At 36.1% G+C, this 21,274-nt stretch overlaps 2 protein-coding genes across 3 annotated transcripts in view; one reads left to right on the top strand and one right to left on the bottom strand.

Annotated features, from left to right (window-relative positions):
* The window catches only part of LOC306867722 (WW domain-containing transcription regulator protein 1-like), a 42,632-nt gene extending 30,897 nt beyond the window's left edge, over positions 1–11,735 (top strand). Inside the window, exons 3-6 of one of the 2 annotated variants that reach the window (XM_079413558.1) lie at positions 2,513–2,715; positions 7,531–7,652; positions 7,780–7,892; positions 9,300–11,735. In XM_079413558.1, the coding sequence (XP_079269684.1) occupies positions 2,513–2,715; positions 7,531–7,652; positions 7,780–7,892; positions 9,300–9,481 (620 nt within the window). In that variant the 3' untranslated portion in view covers positions 9,482–11,735. Of the gene's footprint in view, positions 1–2,512; positions 2,716–7,527; positions 7,653–7,779; positions 7,893–9,299 lie in introns of both variants that reach the window. The other variant, XM_079413557.1, reaches the window with a different exon arrangement.
* Positions 11,736–13,212: 1,477 nt separating this feature from the next.
* Positions 13,213–15,229, bottom strand: LOC306867419 (transmembrane 4 L6 family member 4-like). Its single transcript, XM_079413061.1, has 5 exons — positions 15,007–15,229; positions 14,554–14,643; positions 14,074–14,219; positions 13,803–13,986; positions 13,213–13,669 (listed from the first exon to the last, which is right to left on the bottom strand). Exons 1-5 carry the CDS (start codon positions 15,178–15,180, stop codon positions 13,661–13,663), a joined length of 603 nt encoding a protein of 200 aa, XP_079269187.1. The 5' UTR covers positions 15,181–15,229; the 3' UTR covers positions 13,213–13,660.
* Positions 15,230–21,274: the final 6,045 nt, after the last annotated feature.

The raw sequence follows: 21,274 nt of genomic DNA, 5'->3' as shown, positions 1-21,274 counted from the left end.
TAGAACTGAGATGCACAGAGGGTGATGGGCTTCAACTTTTTCCACCCAGTAAGTTTGATTGAGTCTTTTGCACATTTGAGAAGATGTGAGTCCTGAGCAGATGCAGACACTTTTATCCGACTTACATTGCATTAATGGTACATGTATCATGCCTTCACTGAGAACTGAACCCATGGCATTGCTAGTCACATACAAGGGCAACATAGCAAAAACACTTATGTCCAGCCCGATCTAGCCTAGCTGATTTTGAAAGCAATGAACACCCTCATTCTCTTGGTGAGCACACTTAGCATTAGATGATTACATAATAAGAGTCTTTTTAGTTTGTTTGTTCTCAACCATACTGGAAACCTCAAGAACATTGGGTTCCTTTTTATGTATCTGTAACTGCTATGTACTTGCATAAAAAAATGTACTGTTTGTGTAAATGATGGTTTATAACACTGAAACATTTACATTTACATTTGCTGAAATTGAACGGAGTAAGCCCAAAGTATACTTTGGTTTTATATGTATGCCAGATTTCTCTATATAATTGTAAAACAAGTAAATAAAGTGCTACCAAATTTTGAATAAGAGAAGGATAGTGGACAGTCGACAGTGTAATTACATATGTAATAACATAAGTGTAAGCACAATGTAAGAATTAATATATTGTATCAAATTCTTTTTCATAAAGTAAAAATAAAAGTTCCAAAATGGTGTTTTCACAGCGATGTCACAGAAGACCCATTTTTGAAGTTCTTAATAGAACCATTTTCTACATTTGAATAATCCAAACCTATAAAGAACCTTTTCTGCTATAGGAAGTTTCTATGGATGTTAAAGGTTCTTCATTGAACCATCGATGCCAGTAAAAGACCTTTATTTTTAAGAGTGTATATTGTAGTTGACACTGTCTATTATAAATTGGGACCAAATGTAATTTTCACTTGTTAAGGTTTGCACAGAATAGAACAGAATACAAACTATTTACTCTTAAGGTCATTGAATCCCTTCCAGTCGCCTGATCACTGGCCATCACGTACATCAGGAGCTTTTTTATTTTTAAATAAGCTGCACAATAATTAATCCAAGAGCAGGACGAGCTGCTGCCGTGATCCGGAGCGCAGAAAGACTGTTTGTGCCGTATCTCACGACTCTTTCAGCCCACATCTGGCTTTTACAGGAATGTTTTGTCCATGTGAAAGTGGTTTACGCGACAGATAAACACACCGCACACACAGATACACACACATGCTCCATATGGTCACGAGTCGCCAGCACTCTTCATTTCTTCCTGTGTGGGGTGAGATGATTATCATCATGAAACTGGCTGAGTTTGAACTGAAGTAAAGCATGCGAGTCGTATTGTGCTGTAATGTCAGTTGTGAAACTCTGCCTGCGTCCTTGAAGCAAACATTGTTTCTTATCGGTCTGTTCCTCTGAGAACATCAGACGTTCTTTACACTTTTCACAAACCAGAACTCTGGCTCCATCCAGAGATAAATGAAATCACGGTAGAATACAGCAATTATTGTAAACAATTTACCAAAATGTTCATTTTGAGTTCAAACTCATTCTTCTGTAATCTCAAAGACCCCCCCCAGTGATCTGAAACAGTGTGTACCACACTGCTACTGGACGTTAGCCAATCACAACAGAGCGTATTTACAGATTGAAATTTTAAAGAGACATTACAGTTCAAATGTTTGGTGTCAGTAAGAAATGAATGTTTATTAATGCAAATTGATCAAAATTGACAGTGAAAGCTATTGCATTAAAATCGATTTCAAATAAATGCTGTTCTTTTGAATTTTCTATTCATTAAATAATCCTGAATTATCTTCCAAGATGGCGGATAAAAGCACAGAGAAACGATATTGTTGGAATCACTTTCAAAATAATTTAATTCTGACTTATATTTTGTACGGCTAACATTAAAAGTGGACTTACGTGATTTGCCTGTTGTCGGTTTCAGTAGGACTGGGAAGAGGTTTCTTGGTAAACACTTTTCTGTGCTGCGTTCTGGCCAGCTGTAATTGAGTCATTGTGTTGGTGTGCCGTCTTTGTTTAACCTGTTTTTCCTCTGACAATTAGAAACAAAGACACTTTTCTAAACACTATGATTTGCCATTTTAGCATTAGGATTAGAACTTGGATTAATAAATCTGTCTGGTTTTGAACAGATAGACTTTTGTGCATATAGTCTGGCTATTTGCCAAAGAACATCCCATTTATATACAACCTTCTAACTGACATGGAAACAACCAAGGAGAAATGACCTGAAATATATACTGCAAACTTTAAAATGATGTTTTCTGTCCATCCACAAGTAACAAGTACAACTCTAACTCCGAATATAAAGTATCTCGCATTGTAGATGCCTGATTCCTCATAAATAACTTGTTGCTCAAAACCAGCCAATCGGCTTAGAGCTTGCCGGATGGAGAAAGTTCTTGAATTCTGCTCAGTAAGTATGTGATGATGAGTGAAGGCTGTGCTGAGTGTGTTTGTCGTGTGTTTGTGGCAGTGCTGAACCAGCAGGCCCACCAGCAGCAGGTCCAGGTCCAGGCGCAGGTCCAGGTCCAGGGCTCCCAGCAGCAGAACTCTCAGCCCATGATGAACATGAGTGGCCCCATGAGCGCCCAGCAGCACCAGCAGAAGATGAGGCTCCAGCGCATCCAGATGGAGCGAGAGCGCATCCAGAGGAGGCAGGAGGAGCTCCTGAGACAGGTGAGTGTCTGCTGGAGAAACAGTCCACCAGAACTATTGCAACAAATATAGCGTACAGGGTAAAACAGAGATGGAAATAACAGGATTTCAGAAAGGTGACTGACAAAACATTTGAATATAAACCAAAAATAGTTTTTTCATGCTGCTGTGAAGAATAATTTATGTTTCTTGATGCCTCAAACCCCAGCAGTTGTTGCCAGAATGCAGGGTGATTTTAGGGGAAAAGATTTTTCCAAAAAAATGTGTATATATATATATATATATATACATATATATATATATATATATATATATATATATATATATATATATATATATATATATATATATATACATATATATACATATATATATACATATATATATATATATATATATATATATATATATATATATATATACATATATATATATATATATATATACATATATATATATATATATATATATATATATATATATATATATATATATACACACACACACACACACGCATATATATATATATATATATATATACTGTACATACATGTATGATCTAATTGTAATGAACTTGTTAACTGAAAATTTGAACTTTGACAAACATAAAAATAAAGTATGTATATTTAAGAAAAATTATATGTTTATATATTAAATATATTTATAAATTATATGAATATATATATATATATATATATATATATGCATGTAAATATTTTCAAACTATATACTGTATGTGTTTGTATTTATATATACATAATAAATATACACAGAACACACATATATTATGTAAAAAAAACTTTTATTTTGGATTAATAGTTTGACAGCACTAATAAGAACATTTTTATATTTGATGAAATGTTAGCTTACAACTAACACAACTTTTTAACAAATTTTTTGGGAAAAAAAAAGCTGATAAAAATTACAAAAGCACAACAAAAGGACTAAACTGAAAATTAAAAAATTCAAATATAAAAAGGAAAGGTAATTCAAACTAATCATAATTAAAAATGAATAATAATAATAATCGTTGTTTATAATTAAATGTGTGAATAAAATGTGTATAAGAAGTTTTCCAAAAGAGAGACATGGGGTCATGAAAAATATGACTTATAACACAAGAGGCAGTTTAAAAACGGTCTTGTGAACTTTGACGCCATCCAGTGTTACAGCAGCTGTGGCCGCCCTCAGCAAGCAACATAAATCAAAGTTCAGGTTTATAGAAATGTGTCCCTGGAGCACAAAAGCAGTCATCAGTAGCACAGGTATATTTGTAGCAATAGCCAACAATACATTGTATGGCTCAAAATTATACATTTCTCTTTTATGCCAAAAATCTTTAGGATAAAATTGTTCCTAAATCATGTTCAATGAAGATTTTTTTGTAACTTACTTACCGTAAATATATCAAAACTTAATTTTTGATTAGTAATATGTATTGCTAAGAACTTCATTTGAACAACTTTAAAGGAGATTTTCTCAATATTTAGATTTTTTTGCTCCCTCAGAGTCCAGATTTTCTTATAGTTGTATCTCAGACAAATATTGTCCTATCCTAACAAACCATACATCAACGGAATTATTTCCTTATTTATTCAGCTTTCAGATGACATACAGTCAGGTCCATAAATATTGGGACATCGACACAATTCTAACATTTTTGGCTCTATACACCACCACAATGGATTTCAAATGAAACGAACAAGATGTGCTTTAACTGCAGACTGTCAGCTTTAATTTGAGGGTATTTACATCCAAATCAGGTGAACGGTGTAGGAATTACAACAGTTTGCATATGTGCCTCCCACTTGTTAAGGGACCAAAAGTAATGGGACAATTGGCTTCTCAGCTGTTCCATGGCCAGGTGTGTGTTACTCCCTCACTATCCCAATTACAATGAGCAGATAAAAGGTCCAGAGTTCATTTCAAGTGTGCTATTTGCATTTGGAATCTGTTGCTGTCAACTGTCAAGATGAGATCCAAAGAGCTGTCACTATCAGTGAAGCAAGCCATCATTAGGCTGAAAAAACAAAACAAACCCATCAGAGAGATAGCGAAAACATTAGGTGTGGCCAAAACAACTGTTTGGAACATTCTTAAAAAGAAGGAACGCACCGGTGAGCTCAGCAACACCAAAAGACCCGGAAGACCACGGAAAACAACTGTGGTGGATGACCGAAGAATTCTTTCCCTGGTGAAGAAAACACCCTTCACAACAGTTGGCCAGATCAAGAACACTCTCCAGGAGGTAGGTGTATGTGTGTCAAAGTCAACAATCAAGAGAAGACTTCACCAGAGTGAATACAGAGGGTTCACCACAAGATGTAAACCATTGGTGAGCCTCAAAAACAGGAAGGCCAGATTAGAGTTTGCCAAACGACATCTAAAAAAGCCTTCACAGTTCTGGAACAACATCCTATGGACAGATGAGACCAAGATCAACTTGTACCAGAGTGATGGGAAGAGAAGAGTATGGAGAAGGAAAGGAATTGCTCATGATCCTAAGCATACCACCTCATCAGTGAAGCATGGTGGTGGTAGTGTCATGGCCTGGGCATGTATGGCTGCCAGTGGAACTGGTTCTCTTGTATTTATTGATGATGTGACTGCTGACAAAAGCAGCAGGATGAATTCTGAAGTGTTTCGGGCAATATTATCTGCTCATATTCAGCCAAATGCTTCAGAACTCACTGGACGGCGCTTCACAGTGCAGATGGACAATGACCCAAAGCATATTGCAAAAGCAACCAAAGAGTTTTTGAAGGGAAAGAAGTGGACTGTTATGCAATGGCTAAGTCAATCACCTGACCTGAATCCGATTGAGCATGCATTTCACTTGCTGAAGACAAAACTGAAGGGAAAATGCCCCAAGAACAAGCAGGAACTGAAGACGGTTGCAGTAGAGGCCTGGCAGAGCATCACCAGGGATGAAACCCAGCATCTGGTGATGTCTATGCGTTCCAGACTTCAGGCTGTAATTGACTGCAAAGGATTTGCAACCAAGTATTAAAAAGTGAAAGTTTGATTTATGATTATTATTCTGTCCCATTACTTTTGGTCCCTTAACAAGTGGGAGGCACATATGCAATCTGTTGTAATTCCTACACCGTTCACCTGATTTGGATGTAAATACCCTCAAATTAAAGCTGACAGTCTGCAGTTAAAGCACATCTTGTTCGTTTCATTTGAAATCCATTGTGGTGGTTTATAGAGACAAAAATGTTAGAATTGTGTCAATGTCCCAATATTTATGTACCTGACTGTATATAGAAATCTCAATTTTGAAAAATTGACACTTAAGACTGGTTTTGTGGTCCAGGGTCACAAATGGTTCAAAGGAGAACACATCAGTCCAGCCTCGGGAAAGCAGCGGCAGACAGACCTCTTCATATTGTGTTTATATGAAACAACTCTGAGTCTTCGGTGTCTCCGTTCACTCAGTTTGTGATGATGGACATGTTTTCAGTGTGAGGACACATGCTGTTTGCATATGTTTGTGGACTAAGGCTGAAAAAAAGAGCAGCTTAAAAAAAGATGAGTCAGACTTTGGTTTCTGGTTTCTGGTTCTTCCACGCTTTTCTTCTGGACTGAATTCTTGCAGCTGTTTTTGTGAACGCACTCCACCCTGAATCTCTTGTATATATAAACAGCCTGGCCTGACCTGCTCTGCCCGTGGATTTATGAGCAGAAATCTGGAGCTTATCGTTTGATAAAACCATTTACATTAATTCTTATGAAAATATATATTATTAAAACTTAGTTTATTATTTAAACTCTTATTTATGCACAATATAACATTTGATTACACTTTATTTTAAGGTGTCCTTGTTACAGTGTAATTTTACATTTATTGTAAGTACTGAGTAATATTAATTAACTACATGTACTTACTACATGGTTAGGGTTGCTATTAGGGTTTGCTATTATCCATCTGTCTGTCTCTCTGTCTATCCGTCTGTCTGTCTGTCTGTCTGTCTGTCCGTCCGTCCGTCCGTCCGTCTGTCTGTCTGTCTATCTGTCTATCCGTCCGTCCGTCCGTCCGTCCGTCCGTCCGTCCGTCCGTCCGTCCGTCCGTCCGTCTGTCTGTCTGTCTATCTCTGTCTGTCTATCTGTCTGTCTGTCTGTCTGTCTATCTATCTCTGTCTTTCTGTCTATCCGTCTGTCTGTCTGTCTGTCTATCCGTCTGTCTGTCTATCTCTGTCTGTCTATCCGTCTGTCTGTCTGTCTGTCTATCTCTGTCTGTCTGTCTGTCTGTCGGTCTATCTATCCGTCTGTCTGTCTGTCTGTCTGTCTATCCGTCTGTCTGTCTGTCTATCCGTCTGTCTGTCTATCTCTGTCTGTCTATCCGTCTGTCTGTCTATCCGTCTGTCTGTCTGTCTGTCTATCTATCTATCTCTGTCTGTCTGTCTATCTGTCTGTCTATCTGTCTGTCTGTCTGTCTGTCTGTCTATCTCTGTCTGTCTGTCCGTCCGTCCGTCCGTCCGACCGACCGACCGACTGTAGATATTGATATATCTATAGATAGATATATCCCCCAAATAAATCACATACAAATATTATATATTCAACTGCTATTTGATTGTCTTAATTGATAGTTTGGTATTGAATAAATTACATACATTTCATTAATATATATATATATATATATATATATATATATATATATATATGTATATAACATTTATATTTAATTTATTGTATGTTCCTGACAATCACACCGGCACTATTACCTTGAAATACCGTGTATATTGAGTTAATGTGGCACTGCTGACACATGACAGCGATGTAAAGCCGCGAGTGTGCTCGGGTTACAGTGTGTGTGTGTTTCTCCAGGAGGTGGCGCTCCGGCAGCTGCCTATGGACTCTGATACTATGGCACCGGTGGCACCAAATATCAGCTCTCCACCAATGACGCAGGGCAACATGCCCAACAACAGCTCAGACCCCTTCCTCAACAGGCAAGTGTGCCCTTTACCATCTCAAAGCACTCGGTTTAATGTTACAAATGAGTTTGACGTGGTCCAGATCGCCCAGATTGCTCTGTGAGGGTGTGAAGTCGTGTTAAAGGCCTGTGTGTGTGTGCAGCGGGCCGTATCACTCACGGGAGCAGAGCACAGACAGCGGGCTGGGACTGGGCTGCTACAGCATCCCCACCACTCCTGAGGACTTCCTCAACAGCATGGAGGAGATGGACACAGGTACAGCACCAGATTAAAAACCATCATAGAGCAGGGTATCAGTGTTATTTTAGTTGTTATAGTATTTTGCTTCATTTCTGGCTATATTATCGGCTTGATTGATTTCACAGACACTGTTGGAAGAGAGCTGAGCTGGATGCTGGCATCACTGAATCATCAATGAACTGACTTTAACTGGAAAAACTGACTGTTTGTTACTGTCCTCTTGCAATATTGATAACTATTTTCCTGTTCAACACTGTAAAGCTGCTTTGACACAATCAGTATCGTATATAGCACTACAGAAATATAGTAGTATTTTGTACATTTTCATTAATATTTTAAATTAGATTTAAGTTTTATGTTTCCCATTTCATTTTAAAGTTGTATTCATTTTTTAATTAGTTTTAGCAAGTTTTTAATTTTTATTTTTTTTTGTTATTTTAGTACTTCAACTAAATGAAAATGAGAAATAAACTAGCTAAAATAAAATAAAACAAGTTTAATTTTTATTAATTTTAATTTTCTTTTTTCTTTTAGGTTTAAGTAGTTTTGTGGCATTTTGCACTGTCAATATGACATGACAATATTTTCATGAAAATTAAGCAATTTTCCACCGGATCTCTTTTTCATTACTACTTTGAGAATTTTTTATTATTATTATTTATTATTATTATTATTATTTATTAAGTTTTTGCGGCATTCTCTCTCTTTTTTTTATTTATTTTTTTTTTTTACCTAAATCAGTATATATTAAAGATAGTACAACAAATACTACCATGGTGTACATTTTTAAATAATCCATACAGTATTCTGATACAGCATATATGAGAATTTGGAAGAAAATACGCTTAATGGTCCTAAAATAGATGGTCCCTATTGTTTTCCAAAGAATAATATAATATAATATAATATATATATATATATATATATATATATATATATATATATATATGTGTACATTTTCAGAGGTTTTGGGGCCACTTACCCCTGAAATTTTGTATGTATACGCTATATATGTTGTATACTCACAGTATATGTTGCTTGTAAAGGTGGTGTAGATACTGTATCGTACATATAACTGCGTTATACCCACTTAAATGCATGTGTCCATTTTTTTCAATGGTAGCGTGGTGCGTTACCACGTCATTCGATATGGGGTGAAATATTTTAAAAAGGTTGTGTGAGATTTCAGTTGCAGTTTGTTTATCAGTTACATACTGTATCTCTTCTTGCAGATGCCAGGGAGTATAGCATGTTTAACTTTCCCCATGCCAGTGATGGCCTGAGTTTGCAGACGCCTGCGCTATCCAGTGAATGAACATGATTGTTAGCTAGTTTTATAGATGTTTAGAGGGTAATAATGACCTTTTATGACTGCTAGGGAAATAATTTTTCCGCCCTAACCTCGCGTCTTCTTGTCTGCAGGTGAGAGCATGGTGCCGGTCAATATGAGCGTCCCCCAGCAGAGCCGTTTCCCAGACTTCCTGGACTCTATGCCTGGCACCAATGTGGACCTGGGCACCCTGGAGGGCGCAGACCTCATGCCCATCCTCAACGACGTGGAGTCGGTGCTGAACAAGAGCGAGCCCTTCCTGACCTGGCTCTAGACTCACACACACCACACTAAAGACTCTTTTATATAAATATATAGATATTATATTATATATTCAATCAGCCTCTTCCTCTAGTTTCACTGTTTAGGTGTCAGATTTGTTCCCTCACTTCACCACGAGTCGAAGAACAATACCAAAGTGTTTAGCCTGTGAACAAATAAGCGAGCACGCCTCAATCAAAGCATAGTGGAGGAGGACAGACGTGTTTGTTTAGTAACTGATGTTGGGTAGATGTGATTCTGACTGTGTTTGTGTTCAGAATGATCACATTGAAACACCCGAGGAGTGTCTGATCATGTTTAACAGACACGCTTGTGTGTTTAACCCAGAATCAAGCTTTACCGGGTGAGTCTCATCGAACCTGTCAACAACGCATGCAAGCTTATTTCCGCCACCGAATAAAATTATAAGAAGGTAATTGCGACTTTATTCACAATTTTGACTGTTTTTCTTGTAATTGTGAATTTATGTCTCGCAGTTCTGCATGTAGTTAGTCTGAAACGAGTAATTACGAGATGTAACTGAGAATTCGAAGAAAAAAGTCAGAATTACAAGATGTTTTCTCAGAAATGCGCGTTTACTTCTCGTAATTTGGACTTTTATCAGACTCGTGGGTTTATTTCTCGCAATGTCAAGATATAAACTCGCAACTGTAAGAAAAAAGTCAAAATTGTGAGATAAAAAGGTTTTTTTTTTTTTTAAAACAAAGAAATAAGAAATAAGCTTTGATAAAAAATAAGCTTTGATAAAAAAAATATATATATATATATTTGGATCAATGACAAGAAGTAAATACCTAAAGAAAATGAAGCCAGTTTTTAGGACCGTTAGGATTTTTTGAGTAATAATTAAGCACATTTGCCTTAAAAACACTAATGCGAATCATGACTGAGAATAAGAATTACTAACAAACTCAAAAATAGAACCATCAAATGTTACAGTAATCAGATTTTTTGTATGACGAGCGTTGTTGGTGTTTGTATTTGATTTAGATGTGATCATTTCTCAAGGGTGTTTAATTGTCAGAGAATCGAAATGGTCCTTACGTTTTCATGAGATTCACCCTGCTTTCTGCCAAATCAGTAGCACAAGTGTGCCTGTCAAAGCTTTACATTGTGACTTTATATCAATGAATAACTATTTCAGATGTGTTTTACTTTTATTCCAGTTTAGCTATTGTGTGAAGCTCATGATGGCATTTGTAGACAAGCGTTTCATATCATATATGTTTTTATGTACTGCTACAGTATTCCTATTTTCTATTCTGTGCTCTTGACATCTGGTGCATTTAATTAGTTAGCAGTTTAGTATTTATCAAGAGCCATGAACTTCTTTTTAAATAGTTTTTAGATTTGTTTCAGGAATTTATCAATGTTTTCGGAGCACTACAAATATGCCAATACTGATCTAGTCCCTCGAAATCGTCAGGGAATATCTATTAAGTATTTTCTGATACCAGAGATAATTTTGCCTTCATTTGAATGATTTTTAGGGGCCGAAGCTTGTTTTTTCTTGATTTAAGTACCCTGGCTGAAATCCAGTTCAATATATAAACATATAAATATGTTGTTTTTTCTACACAGGTCTAATTTTTGTATTGCATGTTTGATCTGTTTGATATTCATAGCATCGGAGGTGTATAGACCCACCTCACCGTGACTTCTTTATTGTCTATTGTTACGTTATAGATGGGTTATGAATTGAAGTGTGTTGGATTTGTGGATTGGGCAGGCGGGGTGATTTTTAGTAGCTGTAGGTCAAACTGAGCTCATGACGTCCTTCATGAGGACCGAGCGGTTAAGTAGCGGGTCAGAAAGAGCCGATACGAGCTGTTCTCCAACCCGAGTGACCTCAGAGATGTCCAGCCATCGGTTTCTTCAGTTTTGGACAACTAAGGACGAGATCAGGTGGTCTTGAGTGGCCCGTTCTGCTCCAGACACTCAGCAAGAGGGACCGTTTAATGATTTAAACAATTTTCTAAATCATGCAATATCTCAAAGAGTTGAAAATATGCCTTCAGATACATCAAATGGCCATTATGTTTTTGTGTGTTATGGGGTGAGATGAAATCTGGTGTGTCATCTGTACCCGTTGATGCCAGACTTGGATGTTGGTCACATGCTGGAAAGCTCAGAAAACAAACTGCACAGAAATATGATGTACGTGAGAAATGTGGTTGTACCCTCTAAGAAAACTCTATAATTGTCAGTGAAATCAAAAAGGAAAAGAATAAAATGTTTTATTAGCATGGATGTGTAGCTGTTTCTAAATAAAAGGGACTCATTTTTTTCATCTAAATTATACAAATTGAGGAAACCAAAGATGACTAGCAGTACACGTGTCATGTGAATTGCTATTTGCAATTGTTCAATTTAATAACAACAACAACAATTGAATAATGAAATAATTGTTCATTTATGATACACCTTGTTAGCAGCTTGTCAAGTTTACAAAAGCACATGTTCACTTTGAAAGGATTTTACTTGTAGATGTTGATTCTATTAAATGTAAGAAATAATTGTTTAAAGCTTCAGTCAAGCTTCATAAATAATTAAAAAAATAGAGCTGACATGACATCAGGGGACACTAATTAAATGATTCATATTTTATAGAAAAAATGCCCAAACCCTTGCTTAACAACGAGACTGTATTTAGAACAATATGCAAATGTGATTTTTAGATAATTCTGCCTTCATTTACAAATTAAAAAGTCCCGCTGAAAAAGACAAATCATAGTGAGCCAAAAACCTTACCCATACCAGCATAAATACTATTTAAATTCTTTACAATCATATTTAATTGACTTTTTTAATGCAATATTGATGTAAACATTTAATTGTTTTGTAAAAATGTATTTAAATCTATATTAGGGACGCAAAAGGCACATGCAAGTTAAAACAAACTATTAAAATTGCAATTATTTCATATGTTTCTGAGAGTGAGAAACCCTTGTCCAATAAACTCTTTTCTATATTAATTACTAATTATAATTATGTATCAAGTCCAGCCCGATTCCTCCAGCAGGGGTCTCAGGATCACCTCTACATGTTTTATTGAGCGAGTTATTCTCTATTACTGGATTCTGTGCAGAGTTTACACTTATTAAAGGTAATCACACTTTACATTTGTGTTTGTTACTAGTTAAATTATATTTTGTATATTACACAATATTGTTGTTGTTACTACTAAAGTCATATTTGCAAGTCTGACTAGTTTCTATTGCACTGAGAAACAAATCATTCATCATGCAGCCACAAAAAGCAAGATAAAGTAGCTATCAAGAGGAAGATTATGAGTAATAAAGCATCAGTCACATGCATCATAGAGCATAAAGTTAATCATTCCTGTGTGAAAATGAGCGCTATAAACCCATCATAAAATAACATTCCCCTCATAAAAGCCCTGATAACACACTGGTGGAACAACAAACATTTACTTTAATTTACTTTTAAAAACAAGCCACTCTCTCAATAATAGAAGTTATGACATTGCATACAAACTCTTATCAAGTACGCGATAGCGCTGTTTTAGCTTGCACGTCGGGTTATTGCACGCTCTTTGCATATTTAGTTATAAAAAATGACTTCAGCAGGCCAGCTGTTGTTTATGAAGTAACCCTGAACTATGCAGAGTCCGTCAGATCATCTCACTGTCCCTCCTGCTGCTTCCTGTTTTCTCTGAAAAGAGTGAGACGGAAAAGAGCAAGTACAAGGACAGCCATGTGGGGCTTTTTAAATCAACAGTTTATTAAGTGTCAAATATTTTTTACTAATATAGCAACACATTTCAATCAATTTCCTGAGATAAAATAATAAAAAAATATTCCATATATTTGCACTTCCCTTTATTCATCATGAAAAAAAGACTAAATACTTGTATGAAAATAACATTCTCCTACAGTTTGAATAAATATTCAATATTATTTTTAGTGCGTATCAATACACTATCAATATCCTATATGATATAAATCTATATGAAACATCATATATAATAATATATGTTGCCTTCATAAGCCATCAGCCATCAGGCAGATACAGCAAAAACGGAAGAAAGCAACATCCATCTGAACATTTGTATAAATACAAGTCATGAGGTGAGAAACTGTTGAGAATTACAGATATGGATGTATGATTAGTCCTGGAGAATCAATGATCCAAGTCCATTCTGAGTGGTTTAGGAGCTCTGCGGAAAAACACAAGGTTAAGTTATTTCAACATGTCAAACTAATGGTGAATTCACACATAAATAATCAATTGAAATTGCCATCAATAAGGCCTGTGGGTGCTTTATTGTTCTTATCAGAGTTTGTGCGTACCCCGCAGCAGCCGCAGCAGTCTCCACAGATGGTGCCGATGAGCCCGTTGATCACCTGGAAAGCGCACAGACCGACCTGAACCAGACCAGTGACCAGCAGGATTGAGAACAGGGTCAGATGCCACGTGATGACATCGCCCGGACCGTTGCACAGATCCCACAGCGTTGAGTTGGACAGGTAGTTTCTGAAAGAACCAAATCAGGTGGCAGGTGTTACATTACAGCTACAGGATTATTACTTGATTTCAGTTCATTTGATGATAGAGACGCACCCATCGGCAAATGGGTACTCGGTGTGGTTAGTCCCGCTGAAATAGGTGAAGCACTTGGGCCCGCGATTAAGGGCCACACAAGACACAGCGACAGAGTAACCGGCGCCCACAGCTCCGGCCGCGGCGAACAGAATTGAGCTGAACATCTAGAAGAAAACAAACTCTTCCTGTTAGCTTTACTGTGTCTAATATATCTGTATATCAAACTACGTCTTCCTGTTTCTTTCATTTGTTACAGCAGGTGCTTTGAAATGGTATGTGTTGTGAAATTCACTTACAAGTAGGGTAAGAATAAGCATATTTTCTTTATGCACAAATGCATATTTCTAATATATCACTCAGAAAGGCCTTTTCTAGTGGGAATTCTCAGATGGCGGCAATAACATGATCATTGTGTTGAGGAATGGTGTGAAAATGTCATTTGTCACATGGAGTCCTCAGATGACACTTAGTGTTTGAATCGAAGGGGCGTTTTCTCACCGCGAAACGTTTCCCGCAGCTCTCATTCCCACAGCAGCCGCAGCAGTCATTGTTCTTCAAGCCCAGGAAGACCAGCGCAGGGAAAATCATCTAAACACAGACCAGCTCGTTACTTAAAGGTTAACATTTGCCTATTAGTTCATTCCTACAATAAATAAAACCATTAAAATAAAATAGTTACTTATAAAATAAAATAAAAAATTGCCCCCCGTTAAAATACTCGTTAAGCTATGATGCAAAAAAATATATAATAATAATATGGGCCTCGATCAAATCCTTCGTAGATCCATAAACTGTCACTAAAATGTGTTGCAATGATTTTACTTAAATTTTTTACTTTTTAACAGAAATCTGATCTCAAATTGTGTGATCTGAAAATGATCTCAGATAAAGTTGTTTAATAGTCTTTAACTTCTTGTAAGAGGAAAAACTGACATTGACTCATCCACTCACCAGCACACCAGATCCCAGAATTCCTCCGAAGTAAAAGACTTCATCCGTGATGTCGCTACTCTCATCGACTACTTTACCACCAGGGAAAAACAGCATAATGTTGCAGATGACACAGATGATGGCCAGCGGGAGGAGGGTTATTCCCAGGCATTTGGCGAAATTTCCAGAACACATAATTCAGTCTTTTCAATAGTCAAATACAGTCTGTATGTGTGCTGTGTATGGTGTCCTTTGTTCGGGTTAGGCGTCCGCTCCTGTGCTTATGCAGGTGAGTATCGGTGTGGACTTATACTCTCCTGCTGCTGTGATGTCAGTGATGTGCACCTCTCTGTAAATGTGTAACTGTAGTGTGTCCTGCACCTAGAGAGGTGCGTTCATCTGTAAGATCCCTCGTACTATCAGCACTGACTCACTGCGGTCTCACCTTAACATGCAACACTTTATGATAAAACATTTAGAGACATCAGTGTGGCATGAACACATATGATGATTTGACAAAATCCTCTTGATTTGACACCAGTGAAGACCTCGACTTTCAATGCAATAAAAAGAAAAAGAAAATAAAATAACTAAAAATATAATAAAATACCGAACTACATAATACTATTATTGTTAGAAATTGCAACAATATAACATAGAAATAAATGCATTTATACATTTAAAATTTTAATTAAAACATTAAGTAAACAATAAATAAACGATAATCTCCTGTCCAGAGGAGAACTGCCCCCCGGCTGAGTCTGGTTTCTCAAGGTTTTTTCTCCATTCTGTCTCAGAGGGGAGTTTTGGTTCCTTGCCGCTGTCGCCTCTGGCTCGCTCAGTTGGGGACACTTCATTTCTAGTGATTATCATCAATTTGATTGCACAGATACTATTTAAACTAAACTGATCTAGACAATGACATCTCTGAACTCAATAATGAAATGCCTTTAACTGAAAATCGAATGTTTAATCTTATTATTATACATTACTGACACTCTATCCTCCAGTTTGATACTGTTAAGTGCTTTGACACAATCTGTATTGTTAAAAGCGCTATATAAATAAAGCTGACTTGACTTGACAAATACGTGGATAGTAAATGGCGTGGATGAGGCTCTTTAAATAATAATCTTTTGTTGTGCATCAAAGAAATACAGAGTTCTGGCATGAAACTCTAGTTGGCTCAGTACAATAGGTCTAAGTCAATCTGACCTAATGACATCTTTATCACATGGCACAGCTGATTGGTTTTCTCCTGTATCAGCAGCCAATGAGCTCACTGCTCAGTATTCAAATACCTGGCTTTTGCTTGTTGTAGCAGTTAGCACCGCACTCCACCTTCCCCAGCTCCACCTGTGTAGATCTGCTATGAGGTGATCATGTATGCTATAGGGGGTTATTTCATGTATGTTATATGTGCAGCAGCAGCATTTCTAACATGTTCACAGCAGCAGCAGCAGATCGATTCCGCCAAGACCAAATACATTAACATTGTCATGTACTTTACCATGCCAATCCCTCCGAGAGAAATACACTTACAGTATTTTGATCTGCTGACTAGCATATAGATGTTCAATACGTGATTATCATTTTAAATTTTAACTACAAATATTCTTCATTACAAATGTGTGATTACAAACTTATTTAAATATACAATGTATAAGTGTCAAAAGAAATGACAGCATATCTCAGTTACCATAAAGACTTGTCAATACATTCAATTACTTTTAAAGATGTACTTAAGTCCTACTTAAGTGAATCAACAAAAAAAAAAAGCTAATTGCTTTTAATGCAAATTAAATGCAATCAGTATAATATAAATTAAACTATTATACATGTTTAGTTTAAAATGCAATTAAAAGTTCAAAAACATTACATTCATTTCTTAAGTATGTTCTTTTAAAGTATACTATTTTTGTAATAAGTGTTTTTTTTAAGTAGGCTTGTGACTATATTAGCATTATAATCTTTTTATGTATATTTGAGTAATAGGTTTTCATGTTGTCTTACACACATTAAAACAGTTAAGAGGAATAAAATGGCTATGTCTTTAAATGAGTCTGGGTCTGCCTGTCATGTGACTAATCACATGACAGGAAATAGGAAATGGACAGCATAAAGGAGGCAGCATGCAAAACAATCAGAATCTCACTTTATTGGATCATCACCCTCTTTGGATTGTATATATGCACTTCTCACATTCATATTGGGATTTATAGCATGCTGGAATTCTTAAGGACTGTTTTAATGTATGGAACGGAAAGACTCTGTGCTTTTAACAGCCTAGGATTTTAAGTTGTTTTAAGTCTCTTGCGAACATTGTAAATACATATTTGATTTTCACTTTTAACATTGTTGTCTGTCTCATCTTTTTAAACACTCAAAGCCCTCACACAGTTTAATCTGACCCCATTATAAAGTCATGTAATTCGGCCGATAAGGCCAATCGTTACAGGCTGTAGTGTACTCATTTTTCATGAAGAGACGGCAAGGAAGAGGCGAGGTGGAAATAATAACAGCCGCTGTCACTTTATTAACAAAAACAAAGAAAAACATTCCAGTCCATAGGAGAAAAGCAATATAACAACTTCACATCAAGCAAGGAGTACTAAACTGAGGGCTTAAATATACAGGATTAAAAATAAACTGAACAAGAAACAGGTGCACTAATCAATCAGTAACCGTGACAACAAATGAAAAAATGAGCTCAGGGAACTGAAATGAACATATCACAAAAACAGAAGGAAAAATAATGGACCAAAACAAAGTAGACATAAATATTTATGTTTCTACTATTAAACTTGCACACATATAGTATTCATCAGACCAAGTTAAAACAAACACGATGTCCCGTACTTCTGTACAAATATTTACTTTCACTTTACAGGCAATATAAATTATTTTGTAGGACTTTATTTACAGGTTTGTTTTTTAGTACTAAATTTTAGTCTCCAGTGACAAGGCTTTCTCATTTCACTGTTTGCATTGAGCTTGATTGACAGGTGATCTGACCAATCGGCCTCCAGGAATGGAAGCGGCTCCAGGAAAGTTGTTCACTTTCAGACGAGTCAACAGCTGTTTGTCCAAACACAGAGCAGAGACCGAATATAGGACATTTTCGCTCTTTCAGTCGGACAAGGATGTGACTGCAAGTGTCAAAGCTAACACGAAGGCCTTATACTAATGGCAATGGACTATTGAAATCCAAATTCTGAACAGTTGTTTACTATACCAATGTTTTTATGGACGTTTGCACGTGATATAATTACAGTTAAATCAGCAAAGTAATTGCACGGCCACATAATGGATGCATTAAACTCTAGTATTAAGACCTCGTTAGCTTTGGTGTTTGAGAAAGGAACTGGAGCATTTTCTTTTGTGTTGTGGCTTGATTCCACAGTGTTGTTTTCTTATATTTGCGTTTTAAATTTTCATTGTGTTGTGCACTAATATTTGTGAGTTTTCTGATTTGTCAGTTACTTAGGGTGGGTTTATTAACCCTTGAAAATAAAGGCCCCAAAAACTGTTCAACAAAAGAACCTTTCAGTGAGTAGTTCTAAAAGAACAATTTAAGTGTTCAGTGTCATGTTGTTGTTATTTGTTTTTTTGCATAGCCAAATGTTTGTCCAATCAAATGCTCTCAAAAATGAAAATGTCCTTCCCATTAATACCACCTTTCGAAATTTCCAGAATCGAAATTTCCTGTATTAAAGGGGTCATGATATGGATTGTTTTTAGTATTATTTTAATATGTTCCTTGAGATTTACTTATAACGTTAATAAAGGTTTTTTTGCACAAAAATTAAATAAATAAATATTGAAAAAATGAAAGATTATTTTCAACCCTCTCTAAAATGACCTGTTTTTTAAGGGGTTGGTCCTTGTTATGATTGGCTAACGTCATTGCATAGGAAACAGTATCAATGTCCCCTCACTATTGCATGTGTGTTTTGACAACATAATAAAAAAAACGGTCATTTCCAGACAAAGCATTATGAAATGTTTCCTTGTAAACGAGGCACAGTGTCATGGAGAGTTCACAAAGTAAAATGCTGTGATCAATCCTCAGACACGATCCGGTGTGTTATTAAAAATAAACTATCCACTTGTTCCTTACGCTGGGATCCTTCTGATATCTGTACAAAGACGTGAACGAGCTGTTTAAACCAAACGCGTCGACAAGATAGCGGCAATGATTGTAATTTCTATTAGTTTTTGACGTGACACTTGCATTCAGCTTAATCAAGTGTCCGCCGTTAGTGACTGAACACCAGTGGGCGGGGCCTATAGCGAGAAGATGACTATTCGTCGATGTCATGCTCTGGAGGCGTGTTTATGCAAATGCTTGTGCCCAGGTGACGTCACTTTGCCCCTCATATCCTAACAAGCCATTTTTGGAGCTTGATTAAATAATTATTTTGTTTATAATAATAAGAAGGTTTTAAGCTATGAAACTTGCAGGATGTTTTAATGGTACAAAAACCCCTTTAAATGGAAAGAGCATTTATTGAAGCATTAGTCTTTAAGTTGGATCATGTGGACAGGGTCCTGCTAGTGTATAAAGGAAACTTCATTATGCACACACTGGCTAAATTAAAACAGGGCTTGATGTTTTAAATATATCCACTGGCGAGGCTGAATAACAGCTCAACCCTGTGACCCTCCACATCCTGAATATCCTCGCCTCGTTTCCAGCTGTTCATTCAGTGTATGGTTGGCTCAGTTCCCAGGGTCGCTCCATGGAATATCTGCATTTCTCTTGTAGGAGTTTCCCCTTTCATTCCTCTCAGCATGATCTTTCAAGTTCATATTGGGGAAAAACAAAACAATGGCCTGTTTAATGGTGGCATCATGCTCTAAATACAGTCTGGTGTTTTGGGAATGTATGAAAATTGTACTATATACAGCATATCATTTATAGAGTTTAAGCATTTTATACACTATTATAGTATTTAATAATATTTCAAATGATAGTTTTATAGTTTTCAGTTTTCATCTTAATTTTAGCTCAATATATATATATTTTTTTGTAATATTCCTATCTAGCTTTATTTTTATTTCAGTTTTAGTCACTTTAGCACTTTAACATTTATCAGTCATTTTAACACTTTTTAGTGAAAGTTTGGGGTTGTTTTTTAAAAATAATATACTGAATTAATTTTTTTTTTATTTTATTTTATTTTAGTTTATTTTTAGCAATGTTATGTGCTTGTTATTTTATTGATTTATTTTTGTTTTAGCTTGAGTTCAGTGTTTTATTTATTCCCATTTAGTAGCTTTAATGCTTCAGCTAACAGTTATTTCAGTTATAATGTAACATTTCCAATTTTTGCTTAGTTTAGGTTTTTAAAATTAGGGCTGCCCCAGGAAATGTTAGCACTGCCTGAAAGACTGTGGACCATTCCGGGCTAGGTCGGGGATTGAACATTAACCATCATCAACCCAAACAAAGTGAGAGGATAAACTTAGAAACAATTGTTTCTTGAGATGATAATGACCATTACTTTATTTATGATTACATTTAGTTTATAAATGTGTAATAAACACATCACACTGTGTGCATTACAAAAGTGTCTCACATTGTTGTTTTTCTATAAATGTAATAAACTATTTGAGGCAATTAATTAATGGCTTATGGCTTTGACTAAACATTTATTTGACAAAAAATATAAAAAATGTTTGATAGCATTTTACCTCATAGTGAACCCACCATTTTGCTTAGTTTTTTCTGTAGTCAAAAATCTGTGATGTTGAATGTTTCTTTTGACCCCTTTCGACCTTGCTTTGTGAGTCTAAATAAAGTATCCTGATGCCATTATATGAGCATATAAAAATAAGTTATTATGGTCTATAAAAGTGTATTTCATTTGAACAGTGTGTATAGATGGAAGGGTGATTGTATAACATCACAGCGTCACAATCTGAACTTCACACATCTCGTCATCAGACCTGCTCACAGAAGTATGCTCAGACCATTCCCCATTTGAAGGGTGTGTTGTCTTCAGGTCCAAAGGACTTCTCTGTAACTCAAATCCTATCAGAGGTGGGAGGGAAGTCAATAGTAAATCAATGGAAAGATTGATATGCATGAATAACATGCATGCATGTTGCCCAGAGCAACAGTTTCCATGACAGCTTAGTTACTTATAGGGATAGTGGATTGGGGTCATACACACTTGAAAAGAACACACTCACACAAAACTCACATGATTACATCATCAATATGTACCCAGCAGCAAATCAGTGTATTTTTACTCTGACCCTGAAATGACCATCCTGTCATCAT

This window comes from Barbus barbus (assembly GCF_936440315.1).
Source record: "Barbus barbus genome assembly, chromosome: 49".
NCBI lineage: Eukaryota > Metazoa > Chordata > Actinopteri > Cypriniformes > Cyprinidae > Barbus > Barbus barbus.
This window is presented reverse-complemented; position numbering and strand designations above follow the sequence as displayed.

Excerpts from the sequence above, each read along its gene's own strand:
- LOC306867419 (XM_079413061.1), bottom strand. The coding sequence starts at position 15,180 with ATGTGTTCTGGAAATTTCGCCAAATGCCTGGGAATAACCCTCCTCCCG. Across the intron at positions 14,644-15,006 it reads TTCTGGGATCTGGTGTGCTG|ATGATTTTCCCTGCGCTGGT; the intron begins GTGAGTGGATGA and ends GTCTGTGTTTAG. Across the intron at positions 13,987-14,073 it reads GAGTACCCATTTGCCGATGG|AAACTACCTGTCCAACTCAA; the intron begins GTGCGTCTCTAT and ends TGGTTCTTTCAG.